The 21,303-nt window shown below is 49.9% G+C and overlaps 1 protein-coding gene across 1 annotated transcript in view; it reads right to left on the minus strand.

Annotated features, from left to right (window-relative positions):
* Positions 1 to 3,270: 3,270 nt before the first annotated feature.
* The window catches only part of LOC130015907 (tensin-3-like), a 67,641-nt gene continuing 49,608 nt past the window's right edge, over positions 3,271 to 21,303 (minus strand). The window contains exons 2-5 of the mRNA XM_056106650.1: positions 14,551 to 14,603; positions 12,955 to 13,126; positions 11,527 to 11,577; positions 3,271 to 3,424 (exon numbers count right to left, since the gene is read on the minus strand). Coding sequence (XP_055962625.1) covers positions 3,380 to 3,424; positions 11,527 to 11,577; positions 12,955 to 13,104 — 246 coding nt within the window. The 5' untranslated portion in view covers positions 13,105 to 13,126; positions 14,551 to 14,603 and the 3' untranslated portion in view covers positions 3,271 to 3,379. The remainder of the gene's footprint in view (positions 3,425 to 11,526; positions 11,578 to 12,954; positions 13,127 to 14,550; positions 14,604 to 21,303) is intronic.

Genomic DNA, 21,303 nt, shown 5'->3' on the forward strand with positions numbered 1-21,303 from the left:
CTGGGCACAGTGTTAGGTTGAAAAGCAACAAAATGTTACCAAAGAGTTCACCAGTCATGGCATTCATTTATAGCTAGAAGAGGTCTTGCCACATAATGACTGGGAATATATTTTATCTGAAAAACTAAAAAACATCAGCATACTTAGGAAAGTGTTATTCTGGCTCTAAACAGCTATTTTGTCCATACTATCCTATTAGTTAACTTCAAAAAAGCACCATTTAAACCAGTATTTATCAATAAGAGACAGTATGAGACCAGGATGTTCCAAGGGGCAACGGGCAGAATTCCCATGGGTGGGAGAAAGTAGGAGACTAGAGGACCATTAGCAGGAGAGGGCAGGCCACCAGGCCACATGTGGAACAAAAGGCTGGAAGGGGCCAGAGTCTGAAAAAGACGGAAAAACATGAACCTAGGAAAAACATTTTTACCAGGACAAGTTTAATCCTGCAGAGTACCAATCTCCTTGTTTCATAGAAATAAAGTAAAAAAAGTAAAGGCCCTCCCGTTGATCGTCGATTTGCTCGAGCGGGCCCAGTAACGTCTCCATTGGAGACTTTGTTGTTACTGTGTCTGGCATATCAAATACTCTCGGTAGCTTGCCAGGCTCTCCGAGAGGGGCGGAGGAATCGAACTCGGGTCGACCATGTTGGCCGCTTGTAAGGCGAACGCCCTACCCGCTGTGCTATCGCTCCATAATTGAATATATTAAAATCTCCAAAAGACCATGGTAAATTAATCCTGCAAAACATCACTTTGAAGGTGAATGAGGTCAGAGACCAACATATAAATAACATCTTGCTTAAAAACAAAACCAAAAAAACCAATTATTTTTTAAAAGAACTGTGATAATCTAACAGAACTCAAATGAAAGCAATAAACCTCCGCACACACTCTATTTCATCTGAATACCTTCCCACTATTTCTTTTCACTGTGCATCAAATAAAAATACCTGACAACCAGATTGTGCAGGATACTCCAAAGTCTAGCTAAATTTAGACTTTCTTCTTAACTAGAAATCTACAGATTTTAAATACGGAAGCGACTGAATTCCAAAGCCTTATGTTACCGGTTTAGGTACACCATTTTCAGCAGCTTCCTCTTCACTTCCAGATGGAGGACTGGCACTACAAATAAAAACAAGTATACGTGTCTGTGGTTACTTTTCAGAAGAGACAGAGTATACTACCTAGTTGTGATAGTTTCCGAAAATTCTCCACACTGAGAGGGGAAAAACAAGTAAGAGCCGCCTGTTTCTTCTTCTATTCCTATGCCTTGCTTTAAATAAACATTAAACACTGAAGGTGACATAAAATTGCCTCCAAAATGTGTTAAGTACAGCAATTTTAAAACTTGGCAGAGGTATAATTAAAGGTTTTTAACACTTTTAAAATATGCATCATAATCAATTGTACTTATTCTAAACCATTTGAATACTACCTAAGGGCTATATCAGATAGCTTTTCTTAGATAGCTAAATCTTTCACTATTCAGTGAACATACAGGCATCTATTTTTTGTTGCATCAATCTTATCAGAAGTGTTCTCAGTTGTAAAGGAAGAAAAATTTAAATTAAAAAAATCATTTTTGTTTAGGACTTCCAATTTTATATTATCAAGAAATATCAAGACAAAACTCTAATCTAAAAAATTAACTGGTGGGAACGGTAGTACAGCGGATAGGGCATATACCTTGCACACGGCGATCCTCAGCATCCCATAGAGTCCCCTGAGCACCAGGAGTAATTCTTTAATGCAGAATCAGGAGTAGCCACTGAGCATCGCTGGGTGTGACCCAAGAAAAAGCAAAATATATATAACTAAAAGAGAATGAATACCGCAATCTGTCCGCTTACAACAAAATAGAGAACAATCAAGTTCTCGTTTCCAAGTAAGGCAAGTACATAGCCAATGGACCACCCAATAAAACTGATATGACTATAGAGCATAGCTTCTTAAAACAGATCATCGTCCCATATGGTCATGACACAGTATGGGGTTGCATAACCAAATGTAAATGTAGCAAAACGAGTTTCACAATAAATTTGTAATTATTACTAAATGTTTACTGTTACTGTGTTTGGCATATTGAATACATCCCGGGTAGCTTGCCAGGCTCTGCCGTGCTGGCAAGATACTCTCGGTAGCTTGCCGGGCTCTGAGAGGGGCGGAGGAATCGAACTCGGGTCGGCCATGTTGGCTGCTTGTAAGGCAAATGCCCTACCTGCGCTATTGCTCCAGCCCACGAAGTTACTATGGAGATGGAGATGTTACTGGGCCCGCTCGAAAAAACTGATGAACAACGGGAGGACCGTGACCATCACCGTGATACTAAATGTTTGATATGCCTGGATTGTGCATAAGTGCCTTGGGTGAAATGAGGTCACATGTAGAAAAAAGTGTAAGATATCCGGCTACAATATGATTTTGTTTCAAATTATAATTCTGGGACAAAGAAAAACCCCAATAGCACTGTGGGTAGGGCACTTGCCGTGCACATGGCGACCCCAGGTTGGAGCCCCATCACCCCACATGGTCCCCAACGCCCGCCAAGAGTGGTTCCACGCAGGCAGAGTGTGGCCCCAAAACTAAAATTCGTAAAGCAATTCTGGGGGGCCGGAGTGAGAGCACAGTGGGGAGGGCGTTTGCCTTGCACGTGGCTGACCCGGGTTCGATTCCCAGCATCCCACAGGGTCCCCCGAGCACCGCCGGGGTAATTCCCGAGCGCAGAGCCGGGAGGAAGCCCTGAGCGTCGCCGGGTGTGACCCCCCAAAAAGCAAAATAAACTAAGTAATTCTGATAGTGCGGATTAACCGGACCGTCCGGAAAGGAGCCGTTGGCGGGGTGGGGGCGGCGCCGTTCCCGGGGCGCTGGGCGAAGCGCTGAGGACGGGAGGGCGGTGCGGCAGCTCGGAGGCCGGGGAGGGCGTCCCGCAGCCGGGGGACAAGAGGACAGAGCGAGGCGCTGCGAGAGGAGCGCCGGGGAGCATCAGCGGCAGGTACCGGCGGCGGCAGCGGGGGCGGCGGCGGCAGCGGGGACCTGGTTCGGCGCGCGCGGCGCAGTTTCTGCGCACGCGCAGCGGCGACCCAGTGGCGCGGAGGCGGCGACCTGAGCCTGACTGCGCCTGCGCCTGCGCGCGGCCGAGGCCCCGCCCCCAAGAGATCCCGCCCCGCCTCGCAGCGAGGCTTCCTCGCCCGCGTCCCCGTCAGCTGTGCCTCCCCCCCACCCGCCCTCTGCCTCCCCCCCACCCGCCCTCTGCAAATCCCTCTTGCTTTGCCCATGGGGGCTTCCTTTTTACCTTTTCTTTCTTTTCTTTTGTTTTCCTTTCTTCTCTTTTCCTTTCTTAAGAAAGAAAAAGAAGTACATTTCCCTGGTCACATTCAGAAGGGCTTCAGAAAGGCCCTGCAGGGACAGGTGTCAGCACTCTGGGGGTGCAAGATTAGGGAAGGGGCTAGGAGTTTGCATACAGAGGACCCTTCTTCCATCAGGCTCACGCAGCCTCCCCCGTTCTGACACGGTCCAGCAGCCGCTCCACCAGAACGTTCATGTACCTCCTGCTCCATGTCCCATGGAGCAATTCCACTCCTCTGTCCATTCTCACTGGTCAGGGCACCTTCTACTCCCTCTCTGGCAGAGAGTCACAGCTGCTCCCCTTTGCCTCCTTCTCCTGCTTTATCTCCTTTCCATGGAAGCAAACAACTGAATGCTTGAGAAAGGGTCCCTGGGCCTCACAGCTCCACTGCCCAGCCCTGCCTGACTGCACTACCGCCCGCAGCCACAGGGGGCGCCACACAGAGAGCAGGGGGACTCTGGGCCAGGATCTGAGCTCCAGGTATAGGGTCATGGGGTGTAAGAGACTCAAGCCCATCGCCCTGTGGACTGGGGTGTCATTGCATGTGTCTCTGAGGTGGATCCTGGAGACCCTCTGCCTCCGGGGCTCTGAGTGAGAGAGAGCCTGAGGGGTCCTCCAGAGCATTTCTGCATCGGGGACTCTGCTGTTTCCTGGGACCTGGGCACTCTCTGTTGCTTCTCTCAGGTGTGTATGAACCACAGGACTCAGGGGCATCGCACGAGTCCTTTCAGATTGGCGATGACCTCTCTCTGAGATGCAGGCTTGAGTGTGAGGCTCCAGGCGCCCGGCCTCCCCTTGCTCAGCTGCCCAGTCCCCAGGTCAGAGGCCACGAATCCTCCATTTCCGAGTGTAGTCTCTCGCTCTGTGAGGATCAGGGTTCAGATGGAACCAGCCCTTTGGCCTGTGGGGCATATAAGGATGGTGACTGACTGTCAGGAACCCTAGGGGACTCCAGGAACCCTACCCTCCAGGCCCCTGACTCCCAGCCAAATTCTTGGCCATAGTTGCTGCCAAATTCCTCTTAAAAGACGCAATCACAGTTTGGAGAAATGCAGAAGGCATGCCCAGGAAGCATCTGGGAGCAGCCAGAGGGCACGTGTCTAGAACAAACATCTTCTGGGAGAACCTTCAACACTGATCACAGCACATCACAGAGAGAATTCTGTGCTGTGCTGAAGAGCTCACAGATCTGACATGAGTCATGTGGGAGAGGAGCTCAGTGGGTCTGATGAGTCATAGCACATGTGAGGAGCTCAGTGGGTCTGATGAATCATGTGTGAGAGGGCTCACTGAGTCCGACATGAGTTCCATATAGAGGACCTCAGTGGGTCTGACATGAGTCATGTGTGAGAAGACCTCAATGGCTCTGAAATGAGTCAGGTGTGACATGAGCTCTGTGGGTCTGACATGAGTCGTGTGTGTGATAGGAGCTTATTGTGTCAGATATGAGTCAGGCATGTTAGAGGATTCAGATTCAGTGTGTCTGACATGAGTCATGTGTGAGCGAGCTCAGTGGGTCTGAAATGAGTCATGTGTGACTGACATGAGTCATGTGTGAGAGAAGCTCAGTGTGACTGACATAAGTCATGTGAGTGGAGCTCAGTGTGTCTGACATGAGTCACGTGTGAGAGAAGCTCAGTGTGACTGAAACAAGTCATGTGAGTGGAGCTCAGTGTGTCTGACATAAGTCACGTGTGAGAGAAGCTCAGTGTGACTGACATGAATCATGTGAGGAGTTCAGTGGGTCTGACATGAGTCATGTTAGAGAAGCTCAGTGTGACTGACATGAGTCATGTGAGAGAAGCTCAGTGTGACTGACATCGTCATGTCTGAGAGAAGCTCAATGTGTCTGACATGAGTCATGTGAGAGGAGCTCAGAGTGACTGACACAAGTCATGTGAGAGGAGCTCAGTGTGTCTGACATGAGTCGTGTGAGAGGAGCTCACTGTGACTGACACAAGTCATGTGAGAGGAGCTCAGTGTGACTGACATAGTCATGTCTGAGAGAAGCTCAATGTGTCTGACATGAGTCATGTGAGAGGAGGTCAATGTGACTGACATGAGTCATGTGAGAGGAGCTCAGTGTGACTGACATGAGTCATGTGAGAGGAGCTCAGTGTGACTGACATAGTCATGTCTGAGAGAAGCTCAATGTGTCTGACATGAGTCACGTGAGAGGAGGTCAGTGTGACTGACATGAGTCATGTGAGAGAAGCTCAGTGTGACTGACATAGTCATGTCTGAGAGAAGCTCAATGTGTCTGACATGAGTCATGTGAGAGGAGGTCAGTGTGACTGACATGAGTCATGTGAGAGGAGCTCAGTGTGACTGACATGAATCATGTGAGAGGAGCTCAGTGTGACTGACATAGTCATGTCTGAGAGAAGCTCAATGTGTCTGACATAAGTCACGTGAGAGGAGGTCAGTGTGTCTGACATGAGTCATGTGAGAGGAGCTCAGTGTGACTGACACAAGTCATGTGAGAGGAGTTCAGTGTGTCTGACATGAGTCATGTGAGAGGAGCTCAGTGTGACTGACATGAGTCATGTGAGAGGAGCTCAGTGTGACTGACATAGTCATGTCTGAGAGAAGCTCAATGTGTCTGACATGAGTCACGTGAGAGGAGGTCAGTGTGACTGACATGAGTCAGTGAGAGAAGCTCAGTGTGACTGACATAGTCATGTCTGAGAGAAGCTCAATGTGTCTGACATGAGTCATGTGAGAGGAGCTCCGTGTGACTGACACGAGTCATGTGAGAGGAGCTCAGTGTGACTGACACAAGTCATGTTAGAGAAGCTCAGTGTGACTGACATGAGTCACATGAGAGAAGCTCAGTGTGACTGACATGAGCCATGTGAGAGAAGCTCAGTGTGACTGACATAGTCATGTCTGAGAGAAGCTCAATGTGTCTGACATGAGTCACGTGAGAGGAGGTCAGTGTGACTGACATGAGTCATGTGAGAGAAGCTCAGTGTGACTGACATAGTCATGTCTGAGAGAAGCTCAATGTGTCTGACATGAGTCATGTGAGAGGAGGTCAGTGTGACTGACATGAGTCATGTGAGAGGAGCTCAGTGTGACTGACATGAATCATGTGAGAGGAGCTCAGTGTGACTGACATAGTCATGTCTGAGAGAAGCTTAATGTGTCTGACATAAGTCACGTGAGAGGAGGTCAGTGTGTCTGACATGAGTCATGTGAGAGGAGCTCAGTGTGACTGACACAAGTCATGTGAGAGGAGTTCAGTGTGTCTGACATGAGTCATGTGAGAGGAGCTCAGTGTGACTGACATGAGTCATGTGAGAGGAGCTCAGTGTGACTGACATAGTCATGTCTGAGAGAAGCTCAATGTGTCTGACATGAGTCACGTGAGAGGAGGTCAGTGTGACTGACATGAGTCATGTGAGAGAAGCTCAGTGTGACTGACATAGTCATGTCTGAGAGAAGCTCAATGTGTCTGACATGAGTCATGTGAGAGGAGCTCCGTGTGACTGACACGAGTCATGTGAGAGGAGCTCAGTGTGACTGACACAAGTCATGTTAGAGAAGCTCAGTGTGACTGACATGAGTCACATGAGAGAAGCTCAGTGTGACTGACATAGTCATGTCTGAGAGAAGCTCAATGTGTCTGACATGAGTCATGTGAGAGGAGCTCAGTGTGACTGACACGAGTCATGTGAGAGGAGCTCAGTGTGTCTGGCATGAGTCGTGTGAGAGGAGCTCAGAGTGACTGACACAAGTCATGTGAGAGGAGCTCAGTGTGTCTGACATGAGTCGTGTGAGAGGAGCTCACTGTGACTGACACAAGTCATGTGAGAGGAGCTCAGTGTGACTGACATAGTCATGTCTGAGAGAAGCTCAATGTGTCTGACATGAGTCATGTGAGAGGAGGTCAATGTGACTGACATGAGTCATGTGAGAGGAGCTCAGTGTGACTGACATGAGTCATGTGAGAGGAGCTCAGTGTGACTGACATAGTCATGTCTGAGAGAAGCTCAATGTGTCTGACATGAGTCACGTGAGAGGAGGTCAGTGTGACTGACATGAGTCATGTGAGAGAAGCTCAGTGTGACTGACATAGTCATGTCTGAGAGAAGCTCAATGTGTCTGACATGAGTCATGTGAGAGGAGGTCAGTGTGACTGACATGAGTCATGTGAGAGGAGCTCAGTGTGACTGACATGAATCATGTGAGAGGAGCTCAGTGTGACTGACATAGTCATGTCTGAGAGAAGCTCAATGTGTCTGACATAAGTCACGTGAGAGGAGGTCAGTGTGTCTGACATGAGTCATGTGAGAGGAGCTCAGTGTGACTGACACAAGTCATGTGAGAGGAGTTCAGTGTGTCTGACATGAGTCATGTGAGAGGAGCTCAGTGTGACTGACATGAGTCATGTGAGAGGAGCTCAGTGTGACTGACATAGTCATGTCTGAGAGAAGCTCAATGTGTCTGACATGAGTCACGTGAGAGGAGGTCAGTGTGACTGACATGAGTCATGTGAGAGAAGCTCAGTGTGACTGACATAGTCATGTCTGAGAGAAGCTCAATGTGTCTGACATGAGTCATGTGAGAGGAGTTCAGTGTGTCTGACATGAGTCGTGTGAGAGGAGCTCAGTGTGACTGACATGAATCATGTGAGGAGTTCTGTGGATCTGACATGAGTCATGTTAGAGAAGCTTAGTGTGACTGACATGAGTCACATGAGAGAAGCTCAGTGTGACTGACATGAGTCACATGAGAGAAGCTCAGTGTGACTGACATAGTCATGTCTGAGAGAAGCTCAATGTGTCTGACATGAGTCATGTGAGAGGAGCTCAGTGTGACTGACACGAGTCATGTGAGAGGAGCTCAGTGTGTCTGGCATGAGTCGTGTGAGAGGAGCTCAGAGTGACTGACACAAGTCATGTGAGAGGAGCTCAGTGTGTCTGACATGAGTCGTGTGAGAGGAGCTCACTGTGACTGACACAAGTCATGTGAGAGGAGCTCAGTGTGACTGACATAGTCATGTCTGAGAGAAGCTCAATGTGTCTGACATGAGTCATGTGAGAGGAGGTCAATGTGACTGACATGAGTCATGTGAGAGGAGCTCAGTGTGACTGACATGAGTCATGTGAGAGGAGCTCAGTGTGACTGACATAGTCATGTCTGAGAGAAGCTCAATGTGTCTGACATGAGTCACGTGAGAGGAGGTCAGTGTGACTGACATGAGTCATGTGAGAGAAGCTCAGTGTGACTGACATAGTCATGTCTGAGAGAAGCTCAATGTGTCTGACATGAGTCATGTGAGAGGAGGTCAGTGTGACTGACATGAGTCATGTGAGAGGAGCTCAGTGTGACTGACATGAATCATGTGAGAGGAGCTCAGTGTGACTGACATAGTCATGTCTGAGAGAAGCTCAATGTGTCTGACATAAGTCACGTGAGAGGAGGTCAGTGTGTCTGACATGAGTCATGTGAGAGGAGCTCAGTGTGACTGACACAAGTCATGTGAGAGGAGTTCAGTGTGTCTGACATGAGTCATGTGAGAGGAGCTCAGTGTGACTGACATGAGTCATGTGAGAGGAGCTCAGTGTGACTGACATAGTCATGTCTGAGAGAAGCTCAATGTGTCTGACATGAGTCACGTGAGAGGAGGTCAGTGTGACTGACATGAGTCATGTGAGAGAAGCTCAGTGTGACTGACATAGTCATGTCTGAGAGAAGCTCAATGTGTCTGACATGAGTCATGTGAGAGGAGTTCAGTGTGTCTGACATGAGTCGTGTGAGAGGAGCTCAGTGTGACTGACATGAATCATGTGAGGAGTTCTGTGGATCTGACATGAGTCATGTTAGAGAAGCTTAGTGTGACTGACATGAGTCACATGAGAGAAGCTCAGTGTGACTGACATGAGCCATGTGAGAGAAGCTCAGTGTGACTGACATAGTCATGTCTGAGAGAAGCTCAATGTGTCTGACATGAGTCATGTGAGAGGAGCTCCGTGTGACTGACACGAGTCATGTGAGAGGAGCTCAGTGTGACTGACACAAGTCATGTTAGAGAAGCTCAGTGTGACTGACATGAGTCACATGAGAGAAGCTCAGTGTGACTGACATAGTCATGTCTGAGAGAAGCTCAATGTGTCTGACATGAGTCATGTGAGAGGAGCTCAGTGTGACTGACACGAGTCATGTGAGAGGAGCTCAGTGTGTCTGGCATGAGTCGTGTGAGAGGAGCTCAGTGTGACTGACATGAGTCACATGAGAGAAGCTCAGTGTGACTGACATGAGTCATGTGAGAGAAGCTCAGTGTGACTGACATAGTCATGTCTGAGAGAAGCTCAATGTGTCTGACATGAGTCAATGGAGAGGAGCTCAGTGGGTCTGACATGAGTCATGTGAGAGGAGCTCAGTGTGACTGACATGAGTCAAGTGTGAGAGAAGCTCACTGTGGCTGACATAAGTCATGTGAGGAACTCAGTGTGACTGACATGAGTCATATGTGAGAGGAGTTCAGTGGGTCTGACATGACTCATGTGAGAAGAGCTCAGTGTGACTGACATGAGTCATGTGTGAGAGAAGCTCAGTGTACCTTCATGAGTCATATATGAGAGAAGCTCAGTGGATCTGACATGAGTCATGTGTGAGAGGAGTTCAGTGGGTCTGACATGAGTTATGTGAGAAGAGTTCAGTGGATCTGCCATGAGACTAGCAGTTCTAAGCATCCGGACCTGCACATGCAGATCCTAGGACACTTTTTGATCACTACTCCCTTTCCTGTCCCCTCTAATTAAAGGGTTCAGAGGAACCTTAACATAAAGGCAACAGAAATAGCATAAATTCACAGAAAACACAGAAAACTGCCAGAAAGCAGGAAAATTCATAACCCCCTTGCACTTCCTTGAGGTCATAGTTGTTAACATTGTTGAATCCCTTTGAAATACTTCTAAGTCAAAATTTGGCACAGTTGAAGCACATGAAGCATAAATCCTGCGTTCAGCTAGCATTAAAACAGGCCACTAACTGCTTGTTTGTTTTTGGTGAATATTGTGTTTGGGGGGCCAGAGTCTTCTCCTGGCTTGGTGCTCAGGGTCCCTCCTGGTATAGTCAGGCGACCATAATTCCAAGTGCTGGAGACCCAGCCTTAGTTGGCCACATGCAAGGCTACCCGCTGTACTCTCTCTAGCCCCTGTTTTCTTACTTGCTTTATCATAATGGTTGGAAAATATTTCAACATATGAAATATAGTTATACTATATTATTGTATTATTATAGTATTATTATTCTATACTATAAATATAATCTTGAACAACTAAGTCTTGCCAACTAAAAGCTAAAGACAAGTATTTTTGCATTGTAATACAAGATTATTGTACTCATGGAATAATGTAAGCTAGAGAAAAGAAAGCATTATCAAGAAAATCATAAAGAGGGTCCACAGTGACAGCACAACAGGTAGCACTTGCATGTGGATGACCCGGGTTTAATCCCTGGCACCCCATATTGTCCCCTAAGCCTGCCAGGAGTGAGTAGTGATCCCTGAGCACTGCTGGGTGTGTCCCCCAACCCCAAAAGAGGGAGAGAGAAATCATTAAAAAACGTACATTTGCAGTTTTGTCCTTTATTTATCAATACCTTAAGTTTATGATATCTGCTTATAAGATCCCCATAAACATAGGCCTACACAGTTCAAACACTTGAAGTACATGGGTCAACTGTGTGCGAACAGAGATACCATAGCTTGCCCAATGGTCTTCTCTCTCTCTCTCCCTCTCTCTCTCTCTCTCTCTCTCTCTCTCTCTCTCTCCCTCCTCCCCAACCCCCTACCCCCATAAAACTCCCATGGCTGAATGCAATTCGTGGCTTTTGCACTCGTACAATGGGTAGGTTGCTTGCAAACAACATAGGCTCAACTCTCTGGCACTCCAGATGTTGCTATGTTACTGTTGAACATGCAAGGTGTGACCATGGGGATACCTAGTCAAGAATATAGGGAAATCTCTATGTTCATTTTGCAAATTCCTGTGAATTTATAATTATTTCAAACCAAAAAAGCAGTATTTCATTTAAACAAGAATCCCTACCAGGACCAACCCTTAACCTACTACTGAGTCACATCACACAAAGTTTGAAGCTTTTGCAGCAGAAACAATGTCCATGGATAGTTTATGAAACAGAACAAAACTGCCACGTCCATACCTTTGGGTTAAGCTTTGTCAGGTCATACTTCTTCTCTGAAAGGTTTAATACCTGCAAAAAATTGAAACGTATAGAAATGTAATTATCGTGAAATAAACACAAAATAGAACAGGCATTTCCAGGTGGCAAGAGAAGTCTAGCTTGCCCAGGAGCAACCCGGCACAAGCAGGGGCACAGAGCACAGCCTGCTGAGTCACCAACACGCACAGCCGAGCAGGGCGCACGCGCCAAGCCCGGACGAAGCACATCCTGAGCGAGCTAAAGAGAAACTCATGGGAGCATGAGGGGGGTAGAAATCCAGCTCCAGGCCCCCGTCACTTCAGAGCCAGATGCTGATCAGAGTGGAGAGAAGCCCCAGCCATGGCGCCACTAAACAAGGGCCCCAGCTTCCCTTCTGAGCGGGCCTCATCCTCTTAGCCATGGTCTGAGGGGGATTCACTCTCACAGGCTTCGCAGCTCAGGAGATGCACAACCCAGTTTCAGCCTTTCTTTCAAAACAGACCATGATTCTCCCTCACAGGACGGTGCAAGGGCACTCTGCCCCAAGGAGGCCCTGAATGGTCTGGAAAGAACTTTGGCCGACCCTAGCCCAGTACATGGCAGCCCTGGGCCCTGCCAGGGTCTCTGTGGACTGTGGGTGATCAGAGTTCTGTGGACTGGAGTAGGTGACTACCCAGGAAGGCATGGGGGTGGGGCAAAGTTCTAAGAAACGGACAGTGGAGACTCAGAACAGGGCCGGGTGGGCCTTCACACACGTCCTCCTCCCAGAGGAACCCAGGGCCACAGCTCTTCCAGCCGGCCATGGTCACCAGCTCAGGCCCAACAGAGGCTGCAGAAGTCTGACAGGGCCATGCAGTCCTCTGGGACGAACATGTGGACAGAGGGGGAAGACGAGCTGCGTCTCACAGGGAGGTCAGGGCAGACCGAAGGCTGACTCACCCCACAGGGATCACCACACGAGAAAGTGAGCAGGACAGTGCCACCGCCACCAGATACCAGGTCTTCCGGGGCACACGTGGCAGATCCTGGCATGAGACAGCGCCCTCCACACTGCTCCTCAGACCCATGCACTAGCCACCGGGTTCTGGGACACTCACATGACCCTCCAGTTACAGGAGGGAGGTGGCACTTTGCCTGCCAGCCAGGGGGACAGTCTGAGGCCGTGTGCTGGAGCTGGGGAAGCAAGACAGGGTGGGGGTCCCCCACATGGTGATGGTGGGGCAGCCACATTGCAGAACAGTGACGCTTCCCTGTCACGTCCAAGGGGACAGGAGTCCCTGCACAATTCTTGGTGCACGCCAAAACCCTGCAAACGCTGCTGGACTCAGAGGTCAGAGGTGGGTGGGCTGCAGTCACCCCCACACGGTGCCTGGGGCGAGGGCAGCTAATACCTGCTCAACCACCGTCTCGGCCACGGCCCCCACTCACCAGGTAGTTGTCCCCATGTTTGGACCTCAGCATGCGCGTGACCTCCTGCAGGTTATGCAGGTAGGACTCCTCCGAGCAGCCCGCAGGGAAGGACACGGCAATGATGCGCTCAGTGATGTAAGTGAGGTCCAGCTCGTGGCTGTTTTCCATGGTGCAACTCAGAGCTGGCAACCTGGAGAGAGGGACTCTGTGAGACGGGGCCAGGAGCCACACAGGACGTGCAGGTCACCATCTCTGGGCACAGGGCAGGGGACACGCATCAAGGCCTGAAATTTCCTCTCTCAACTGTTCCTCCCTCTAGAGGGAAGAAGTCTTCATTTCCTTCAAGGCTCAGCTGGGACAAGGCAAGCCAGCAGTCAGGAAAACTAAGAAGAGGCTGGCCAGCAAGCTGCGGACTCTGGGCCAGCCTGGCCAGGAGGAAGGTCAGAGCAGTAGCCACAGAGCACCTGTCCCAGCTTTGAGTGTCAGTCAACAGCTGCAAGAAGCACCTTGGGGAGAGGAAATATGCCAGCAGAGACAGACCAGCTTGTCCACCTGCAGCTTGAGGGGTGAGTGTTGAAGCAACCACAGGAAATGAGACCCCCTGAGGCAAGCGGAGCAGGCAGTGGAAGGACCCTCACTTCCCTGGGAGAGACACTTACTGACGAGCTCCGGGCCCAGAAAGGAGTAAGAGGAGGACGGATACCGCTGTCAAGAGCAGAGGAGTCCCAGGGTCTGGGAAACCATGGCTACGCCCTGCAGGGCTTCCCGTCCTGCCGCCCTCAGCACAGGGACCACAGGTTCACTACTCAGGCCCATATCTGCAATGCTCCAGGTGGTGGCAGGACAAAAGGAAAATGTCCAACCCATGACAATCACAGCCACCATTAAATCAGAGGGATGCATGAACTTTTCTCCAATGCACCCCTGCATCTGAGTTTTCTCTCCCGATGAGCCAGACATGGAAGGAAGCCGGTTCTGATGACATTAAAAATCAGATCAAGGGCCCAAGCAATAGTCCAGTAGGTAATGCACTTGCCTTGCACGTGGCCAACCTGGATTCGATTCCTGTCATCCCATTTGAGCACCATCAGGAGTAATCCCTGAGTGTAGAGTCAGAAAGAAGTTCTGACCACCATTGGGTGTGCCCCACCAAAAAAAAATTTTTTTTTAATCTGAATTTTTGCACAATGAGCTAAAAAAAAATGGATAATGTCCCTGATGGCAGCCCTTCAGGGACACATTCTTCAATTAAGAATCTAGTAGAACCTCCTCCCAGAATTTTCTTCTTCACAATCGAGCCATGGCAGTATAGCTGCTGACTGAAAGACAAGATTTACCCACTACATGGGGCATATAAGAGCAGGAGGATGCATCCGCCAGGAAAAGCAGCATGAATATAGTGTGTGATGCCTCCCAGTTACTTTTTATTTGGGGGATTTAATTCAGGGCCTTATACATGCAAAGCAAGTGCCCTACTGCTGAACTACACCCCAATTAATTTTTGAGATGAAAAGAGAACTAGATTATCAAATAGTAGTACCTAACTCTAGGGGTAAATTCAAAGTCAGAGACCGGAGAAGAAACTGGGACAAAGAAACAGACACACAGACTCACCTGAGCGGTTTGTGACAAATGAGAGTTGCAGGTGGCAGGGGAAGCCGCAGAACCTGCAAACAGCAAACACGATCATTCAGATGTCCCCATCGCCGGCCAGTCACACACAGCAGGTCCCATTGAGAGGGAACAAAGGCAGCTGCTGCCGGTTTAATCATAAATGGGAACTCAAACACTCTGGCTACTGCCGTGGTTATCACCTGCTAGTGTCCAGAGCGAATGAGGATATTCAGCCCCGAGAACCGAGGACCTCAAGTGACCCAATGCTATTAACTAGCAGCTGCAGAACAGACTTCTGTGGTGACACAGTGAGGACAGTTAGTCACTGAGCACAGGCAACTGTCTGTCAGACCCGGGAGATCTCTGTCAGTGCTGGCACCATCAGCATGGCTATCGATCGAGTTCACCTGCAAGAGGATTCTTGATTATATCTACTCATTCTGTTTCAAACCTTAACCAACAAGGAGGCTGAAATGAGAGATTACATGTCTCTTCTGCTCTCACACCGCTGTGCATGCACGTGTCTCCATGTCTAAATGGGCTACATCATGCGTAAAGTCCCATCCTGGCATTCAGATGATACCGAAGAGTGGTTCTGGTCACTGTCTCAGGAGCTGCACCAGCAACTGTGTGAGTCAGAGTCAACTCCCACATTTCAGGAGGAAGGGTGAGGGCCTGTGGAAGCAGGCAGGGCAGGAGGACCCCAGAGAACCTCCACAGGCCTTGATGCCCTTCCGCCCACCTGCCTCCTTCCTCTCCATTCTCTGGGAATTCCCTCTAGGCCACTGTGTCTGTGGACCCTGCGTCTGGACCATCCTGAGTCCACACCCAGTGAGTGATCTGAGTTAAAAGTGCAGCAGGACCTGGGGACGCTGGCTCTCCATCCCCCACCCCCATTCCAACCTGGACCTCAGGACCCTTCTCAGACATAACCTCGCAGTCCTGACTTCACTTGGAGTCCCCAGGACTTCAAGAATATGAAACAAGGGAACAAGACAGGAAACCCAATGCCGAATGGAGAGCGACGGTTTTCCTGATGCCAACACAGTCCACACTTGGCCAGACCATGTCTGAACCAGTGACCTGAGACAGTACTACACAGAAGGGCTGGCGGGAGCATCCTCCACTCACAGACTGGCTCAGCGCCTCCTCACACCATGGACACAGCCGGCCGTCTTCCACATGCCCAGCAGGACCTCCCAGGGCCTGTCACAGTGGCACTGGGGCTGTGCAGCTCAGTCCTGCGGTGTGGACCTCACCTACCACAGCTCCCTGCCCCCAGACAATAGGAGCAGGTGCTGCCCTCCAAGGGTGCGGGTCCCCCAAACTCCCATGGCCACAGTCCCTAGCAAGCCCGTAGTACTGAGGGCTGCCTCACAGATTCCGCTGACCTTCTCAGAGTTCAGCTCCAAACCTTTATGTCTCAGAGCAGAAAGACAATGAACAATGAGATCTGGCTGCAGCTACTGGAAAAGCAAAGATAAAATATAAAAAGGTTTGCTGTTGGTTGGTTTTTGGGTTTTTTTAAGAGTTTGTAAGGGCGTTCTGGCTATGACATCTGTCACCCCATCAGTCGCTAGGGTGGACTCGGCTGCTGTCTCCCTCCTCCCTGACCACTCCAGGTGCTCTTTCCCCAGCTGTGCACTCGGCCAAAGAGCTCTGAGCACCTTCTCCAAGAATGACTTGGAATAATAACCTGAGACATGCACCAATCTAATATCTTAAGGACAGCCTGACAAAACAGATGAAAAGCATTTAAAACACGGGAAGCAGGTGACTTGGCAATGCAAGCATCATTTTCTGGGAAAATCACTCACAAAATTCATCTATATTATTGGACAACTCCAACTCCTCTCCCTGGAGCTCTGGAACAATCAAGATGCCTTCTGCGACCTTGTTCAAAGAGGTAGTTTCCAGGGCCAGATACAACTGCACCAAGAAGATGCTTGCCATGCTCTTGGCCAGCCTGGGTTTGAGTCCCCATTGGCACCGCATATAGCCCTGAAGCACCGCCGGAAATGATCCCTGAGCACAGAGCCAGGAGCAAGCCCTGAGCAAAATGGGGGTGGCCAAAAAAACCCAAAATGAAACAAAAAATAAATAAAAGAAGGTGGATTTTCAAGGAGCTTCAGAATGATTTTTAATTGATTTTTAATGAGGGAACAGTAAGTCAAATAAGTTGTGAGCCTCTGGTCTATATGAACAACCCTATACACTGGACAATTGTTTATGGAACAGCCTCAGATTTCCATCACATGCCTGGATTAAATGAGTTGAAGGGATCCAACAGGAAATGTCACAGCTCTGCAGATAATGGTGGTTGTTACCAAAACCGAGTGCCAATACTAACCAAAGGCCCAATTATTTCAGAGACAAGAGTTGATAAAGAATTCAGCCAAGTGCTAGCCCTGAAGAAACCAGAGGCAGAGAACACTGGACATCGAAACTAGCCTGTCTCTGGCCCTCTGAGGGCAGCCATGGGCAGCTGGCAGCAGTGGCTCAGAGGGGCCCCCGTGCTCCTCAGGGGAAGGGTCAGGGTCTTGGCCACTGCAGGGCTGCAGGCCACCCTTCTCAAAATGACTGTACTTCCTCCTTGACCAACACAGTGACCATCCAAAGCCCCGATGTGCCTGTTCATTGCACTCAGTCTAGCCCAGTGTTTCAGAACCAGTGTCTCTGGCACAGACCCAATAATGAGTTCGATTGGCCCCCTGCGCCTAGCTCCTGATTTCCATCCACACCACTGTGAATGCAAGATGCCCCAAGCACATAATCTGTAAGGAGATGAGCACACAGCATGAAACGGCACATACCACTACATTTTAAGCAGACAATGACCCCCAGAGCCACCCTTAACTATTAACTAGCTCCAAGGGACTTGATTCCATAATTGAGAATTTTCCAAATCCTCTGGCCTGTTCAAGAAGAAAATGCAGACTCAGACCCACCAAGATGTGCAAGTATTAAGTGCCAACGCCAAGCAGGAGAGAAGCCAGCCACACCTCAGAGTGTGAAGGGCCTCCAGGCCCAGACCCAGCACCAGTGATATCCAAGGGTTTCCCAGTCACTCCTGACACCGCCGCAGGTGAGCTGCAAGGAGAGAGTGGAGTCACCTCCCAAAGGCTCCTCCACGTGCCCTCTCCTCTCTCTGCCTGAAGGCTCACCCGAGCCATTTTTGTTTTCCTAGTGTCCCCATCATTATCTCACAGATACACAACTCTGCCTGCCTTCAAGACAAAGCACTGGGTAGCCTCCAGGTTCCCAGAAACGCCAGCACCCAGGAGAGCAGTGAAGAGGCTTTCTCAGGGCAGTGTCTGTCCTGCAGCTGTCCCAGAGCCCTGAATCTTCCCTGGAGATCCCTGACTGTCCCTTGCCCCAAGAAGCCTTGTTCAGTGTGCCCAGCATGGATGGACATCAGCTAGATGAACGGAGATAATGAAGCAAATCCATGCACGCAAATCCCTACCCATGCTCGCATGCACTAGACGCACTCAGAAAGCCAGGCTGAAACTCCCGCTCCCACTTCGTTTCCTCTGCAGTCACACAACTGTACCCTAGGTCAATTCCCACCATACAAACAAGCCCTGGTTCCAAATGAATGCACATGAACCATGCACAGTAGGAGTGATTCTTCAGCCCATCACACCTCTCAGCCCCATTCCCCTGCCCCAGTGACAAGAGCTGGAACTGCCAGCACCCACTGCCTGATACTCATGTTGGCAAGGCCTCACATGGTCCCTCTGTTGGGGCATGCGCCCCTATCGTGGAAGGAAGAGCAAAGGGGCTTATGTGCTGAGAGGGCATTGCAGGCAGGGCTTGTGCGAAGGCCCTAAAGTGGGACTGGCTGCTTCTCGAAAACAACCTGTGTGCAGGAGGGACCACTGTCGTCAGGACAGGCCCAGGAAGAGTAAGACTAAGGGAGTCAAAAGGGGCCAGCCCACCCACCTTCTCAGCAGGAACCCCACAGGACGGAGAGAAAAGCAGTCCTGCACCCTTTTCCTGCCCTCTGGCTCCTCATTCCATAGCAACGGGCAGATTCCTCAAGCCAAAGGGCCTAGGTCCCTCCAGCTACCCAGTTGCATACCAGGGTTCCCTCTGGACTCCCTCTGCAAGGTGATCCCCACCCCACCCCCATACTGCTGCTAATAGGTGAAGGTCAGCAAAGAGTGCCCCACCTGGTTCCACGGAACACCCTGGAGAAAAGCACCTCTGCTGAACCCCAGTTGAAGGAAGTATCCTTCAGAAAGACTAAGTTGTCTCAATCACACAGGAAAGGCACTGCGGCAACTTCTGACACCAAACTATGGACACTTTTCACACCAGCCTAGTCAGTCCTGCCTGGTCTGTGCCAGGGTCAAACCAAATTGTAACGTTAGACACCCAAACTTAAGGGGAGCAGTGCGGCCGAGTCAGGGGACGGAGCAGCCCCTGCCCCTTCGGAGTCAATTTCTGACTGAAATCCCCTCACAGGAAACAATTTTCATCAGGGGATTCATCTGGAAACCGGAACAGTGTACAGGAGCCAGAGCTGCCTGGCTGAAGCCCACAGCTGTCCAGAAAGCTCTGTATGCCCTCAAAAAACAAGAGACACCGCAGGGCCAGGAGGAAGAGTGGGGCCTTTGCACAGCCCTCTGCAGAGCAGGAAGGTAACAGGGGCCTGATGTCTCTGCTCACCTTTCCAAGCACCGCCGCTCTGGGACAGCCCCTGATACACATGTTTTACTGAAACATGTGCCAACTGACTCGCAGTGATGAGAAGCTTACACCCAACTTCATGGAAGACGTCTAAGAAAGTCGCTATACTGAGAGCCCAGAGCGGCAGGTGTATAAGAAGGGCTTACGCATCCAACCCAGGGCCCACTTCTCTGCAGTGACCACCCCAACTAGAAGCACCACACTGTCCTCTCGCCTGATCTCCAGATGGGGTGCACTGCCCACGTCTGCCTAGCTGAGCCTCCCTCCCCCTGTGTTCTTTTTGGTACCTGCTTATCACACCTGTAGCCTCTGAAGGTGCCCAGAGGAAAAAAGAAAGGATAGAGGAGAGAGCAATTGCATCCAGACCTGCACCAGGGAAACCAAGATGGCACTGTGGCTCCATGCGCTTCATTCGGGCGCCAGCAGCAGTGGTCACAGCAACGACAGGCCTCCTGTGTCCTCTCAGGTCCAGCCCCAGGCACCAGCCTCCTCTGATGTAAAACATCTCTGCTCCAAGCCTCTACCTGGGAATAGTGACTAGCCCAAGGACTGACACAGCTTTGAAATCCTTTGTTCCTTTTGAGGGCTGGAGTGATAGCACAGCTGTAGGGCGTTTGCCTTGCACACAGCCAACATGGCTGACCCGAGTTCGATTCTTCCACCCCTCTCAGAGAGCACGGCAAGCTACCGAGAGTATCTTGGCCACATGGCAGAGCCTGGCAAGCTACCCGTGATGTATTCGATATGCCAAACACAGTAACAACAAAGTCTCCAATAGAGACGTTACTGGGCCCGCTCAAGCAAATCAATGAACAACGGGAGGACAGTGACAGTGACAGTTTTCCTTTTGAGGTACAAAGTGATCTTTTTGTTAGAAAAAGACCACCTAGGTTTTTAATACAATCTGCTTTCATTCACTGGTTAAGGTAGGTGAAACACACACCCTTGAATGATACAACTCTCTGTCACTGGCAAAGGTTTGCCCATCACACATACTCTGGAAAGATTCTGTGGGTGCAACACCCAAGAGGAGAGAGAGAACAAAAGGGAATGCCCTGGCTGGAGCAATAGTATAGCGGGTAGGGCGTTTGCCTTGCACGCGGCCGACCCAGGTTCGATTCCCAGCATCCCATATGGTCCCCCGAGCACCGCCAGGAGTGATTCCTGAGTGCAAAGCCAGGAGTAACCCCTGAGCATTGCTGGGTGTGACCCAAAAAGCAAAAAAAAAAAAAAAGGAATGCCCTGCCACAGAGGCAGGGTGGGATGGGGAGGATGGGGGGTGGGAGGGATACTGGGATCCGTGGTGGTGGGAAATGGGCACTGGTGGAGGGATGGGTATTGGATCATTGTAAAATTGAAACCCAAGCACAAAAATTTGTAAGTCTACAACTGTACCGCATGGTCTCACAAAAACAAAAATGAAAAAGATTCTGTGGGTGTCCCGGGTCAAAGGACAGTTCTACAGTGATAGCCCTTCCCATAGTAGGTCTTCATTAACCCTTAGAAAGGTACATGGAAACAACACAAGGTGTAGCAGGGGCTCCTGATGAGAATCTGAGTTTCAGGGTGAACCCAGAGCCTCTGTAGGAGGTACAGCACCCTATATTCACTGAGCAACCTCTTAAAGAGCACCATGCAAAGCTCTTTAAGGAGTTGAACTCATCTTTCAGACCACCCATGTTTATCTTCCAAAACCACTCCTTCCACTTTTACCTTTCTCTCTACCAAATAACGGATCCCGAAGCATTAAAGTCAACTGACAGAGTGAGTTGAAGATCCTCTTTCCTCCCCTAATCAAGATACTTGGAATTTTGAGTGAAAGTATATGGGGAAAGGGTGATGAAGGACAGGTTTAAAATTCTCAATGTGCATTTCTCTTGATATTGGAGCGGCTTTTATACCAGAGGCAGGACCAGCATCAGAATTCTGCAGCAACAGCTGCCCCGTAATTCACAATTTTGCAGTCCTGGAACACAGGCCCTTCCAGAGCAATATTTCAAGAAAAGACTGCAACCACCAGGAGATTCTGTATGTTGACAACACACATTTCTCTTAAGA

The sequence above is a fragment of the Sorex fumeus genome, unplaced genomic scaffold (genome assembly GCF_029834395.1).
Source record: "Sorex fumeus unplaced genomic scaffold, SorFum_2.1 ptg000141l, whole genome shotgun sequence".
Lineage (NCBI taxonomy): Eukaryota > Metazoa > Chordata > Mammalia > Eulipotyphla > Soricidae > Sorex > Sorex fumeus.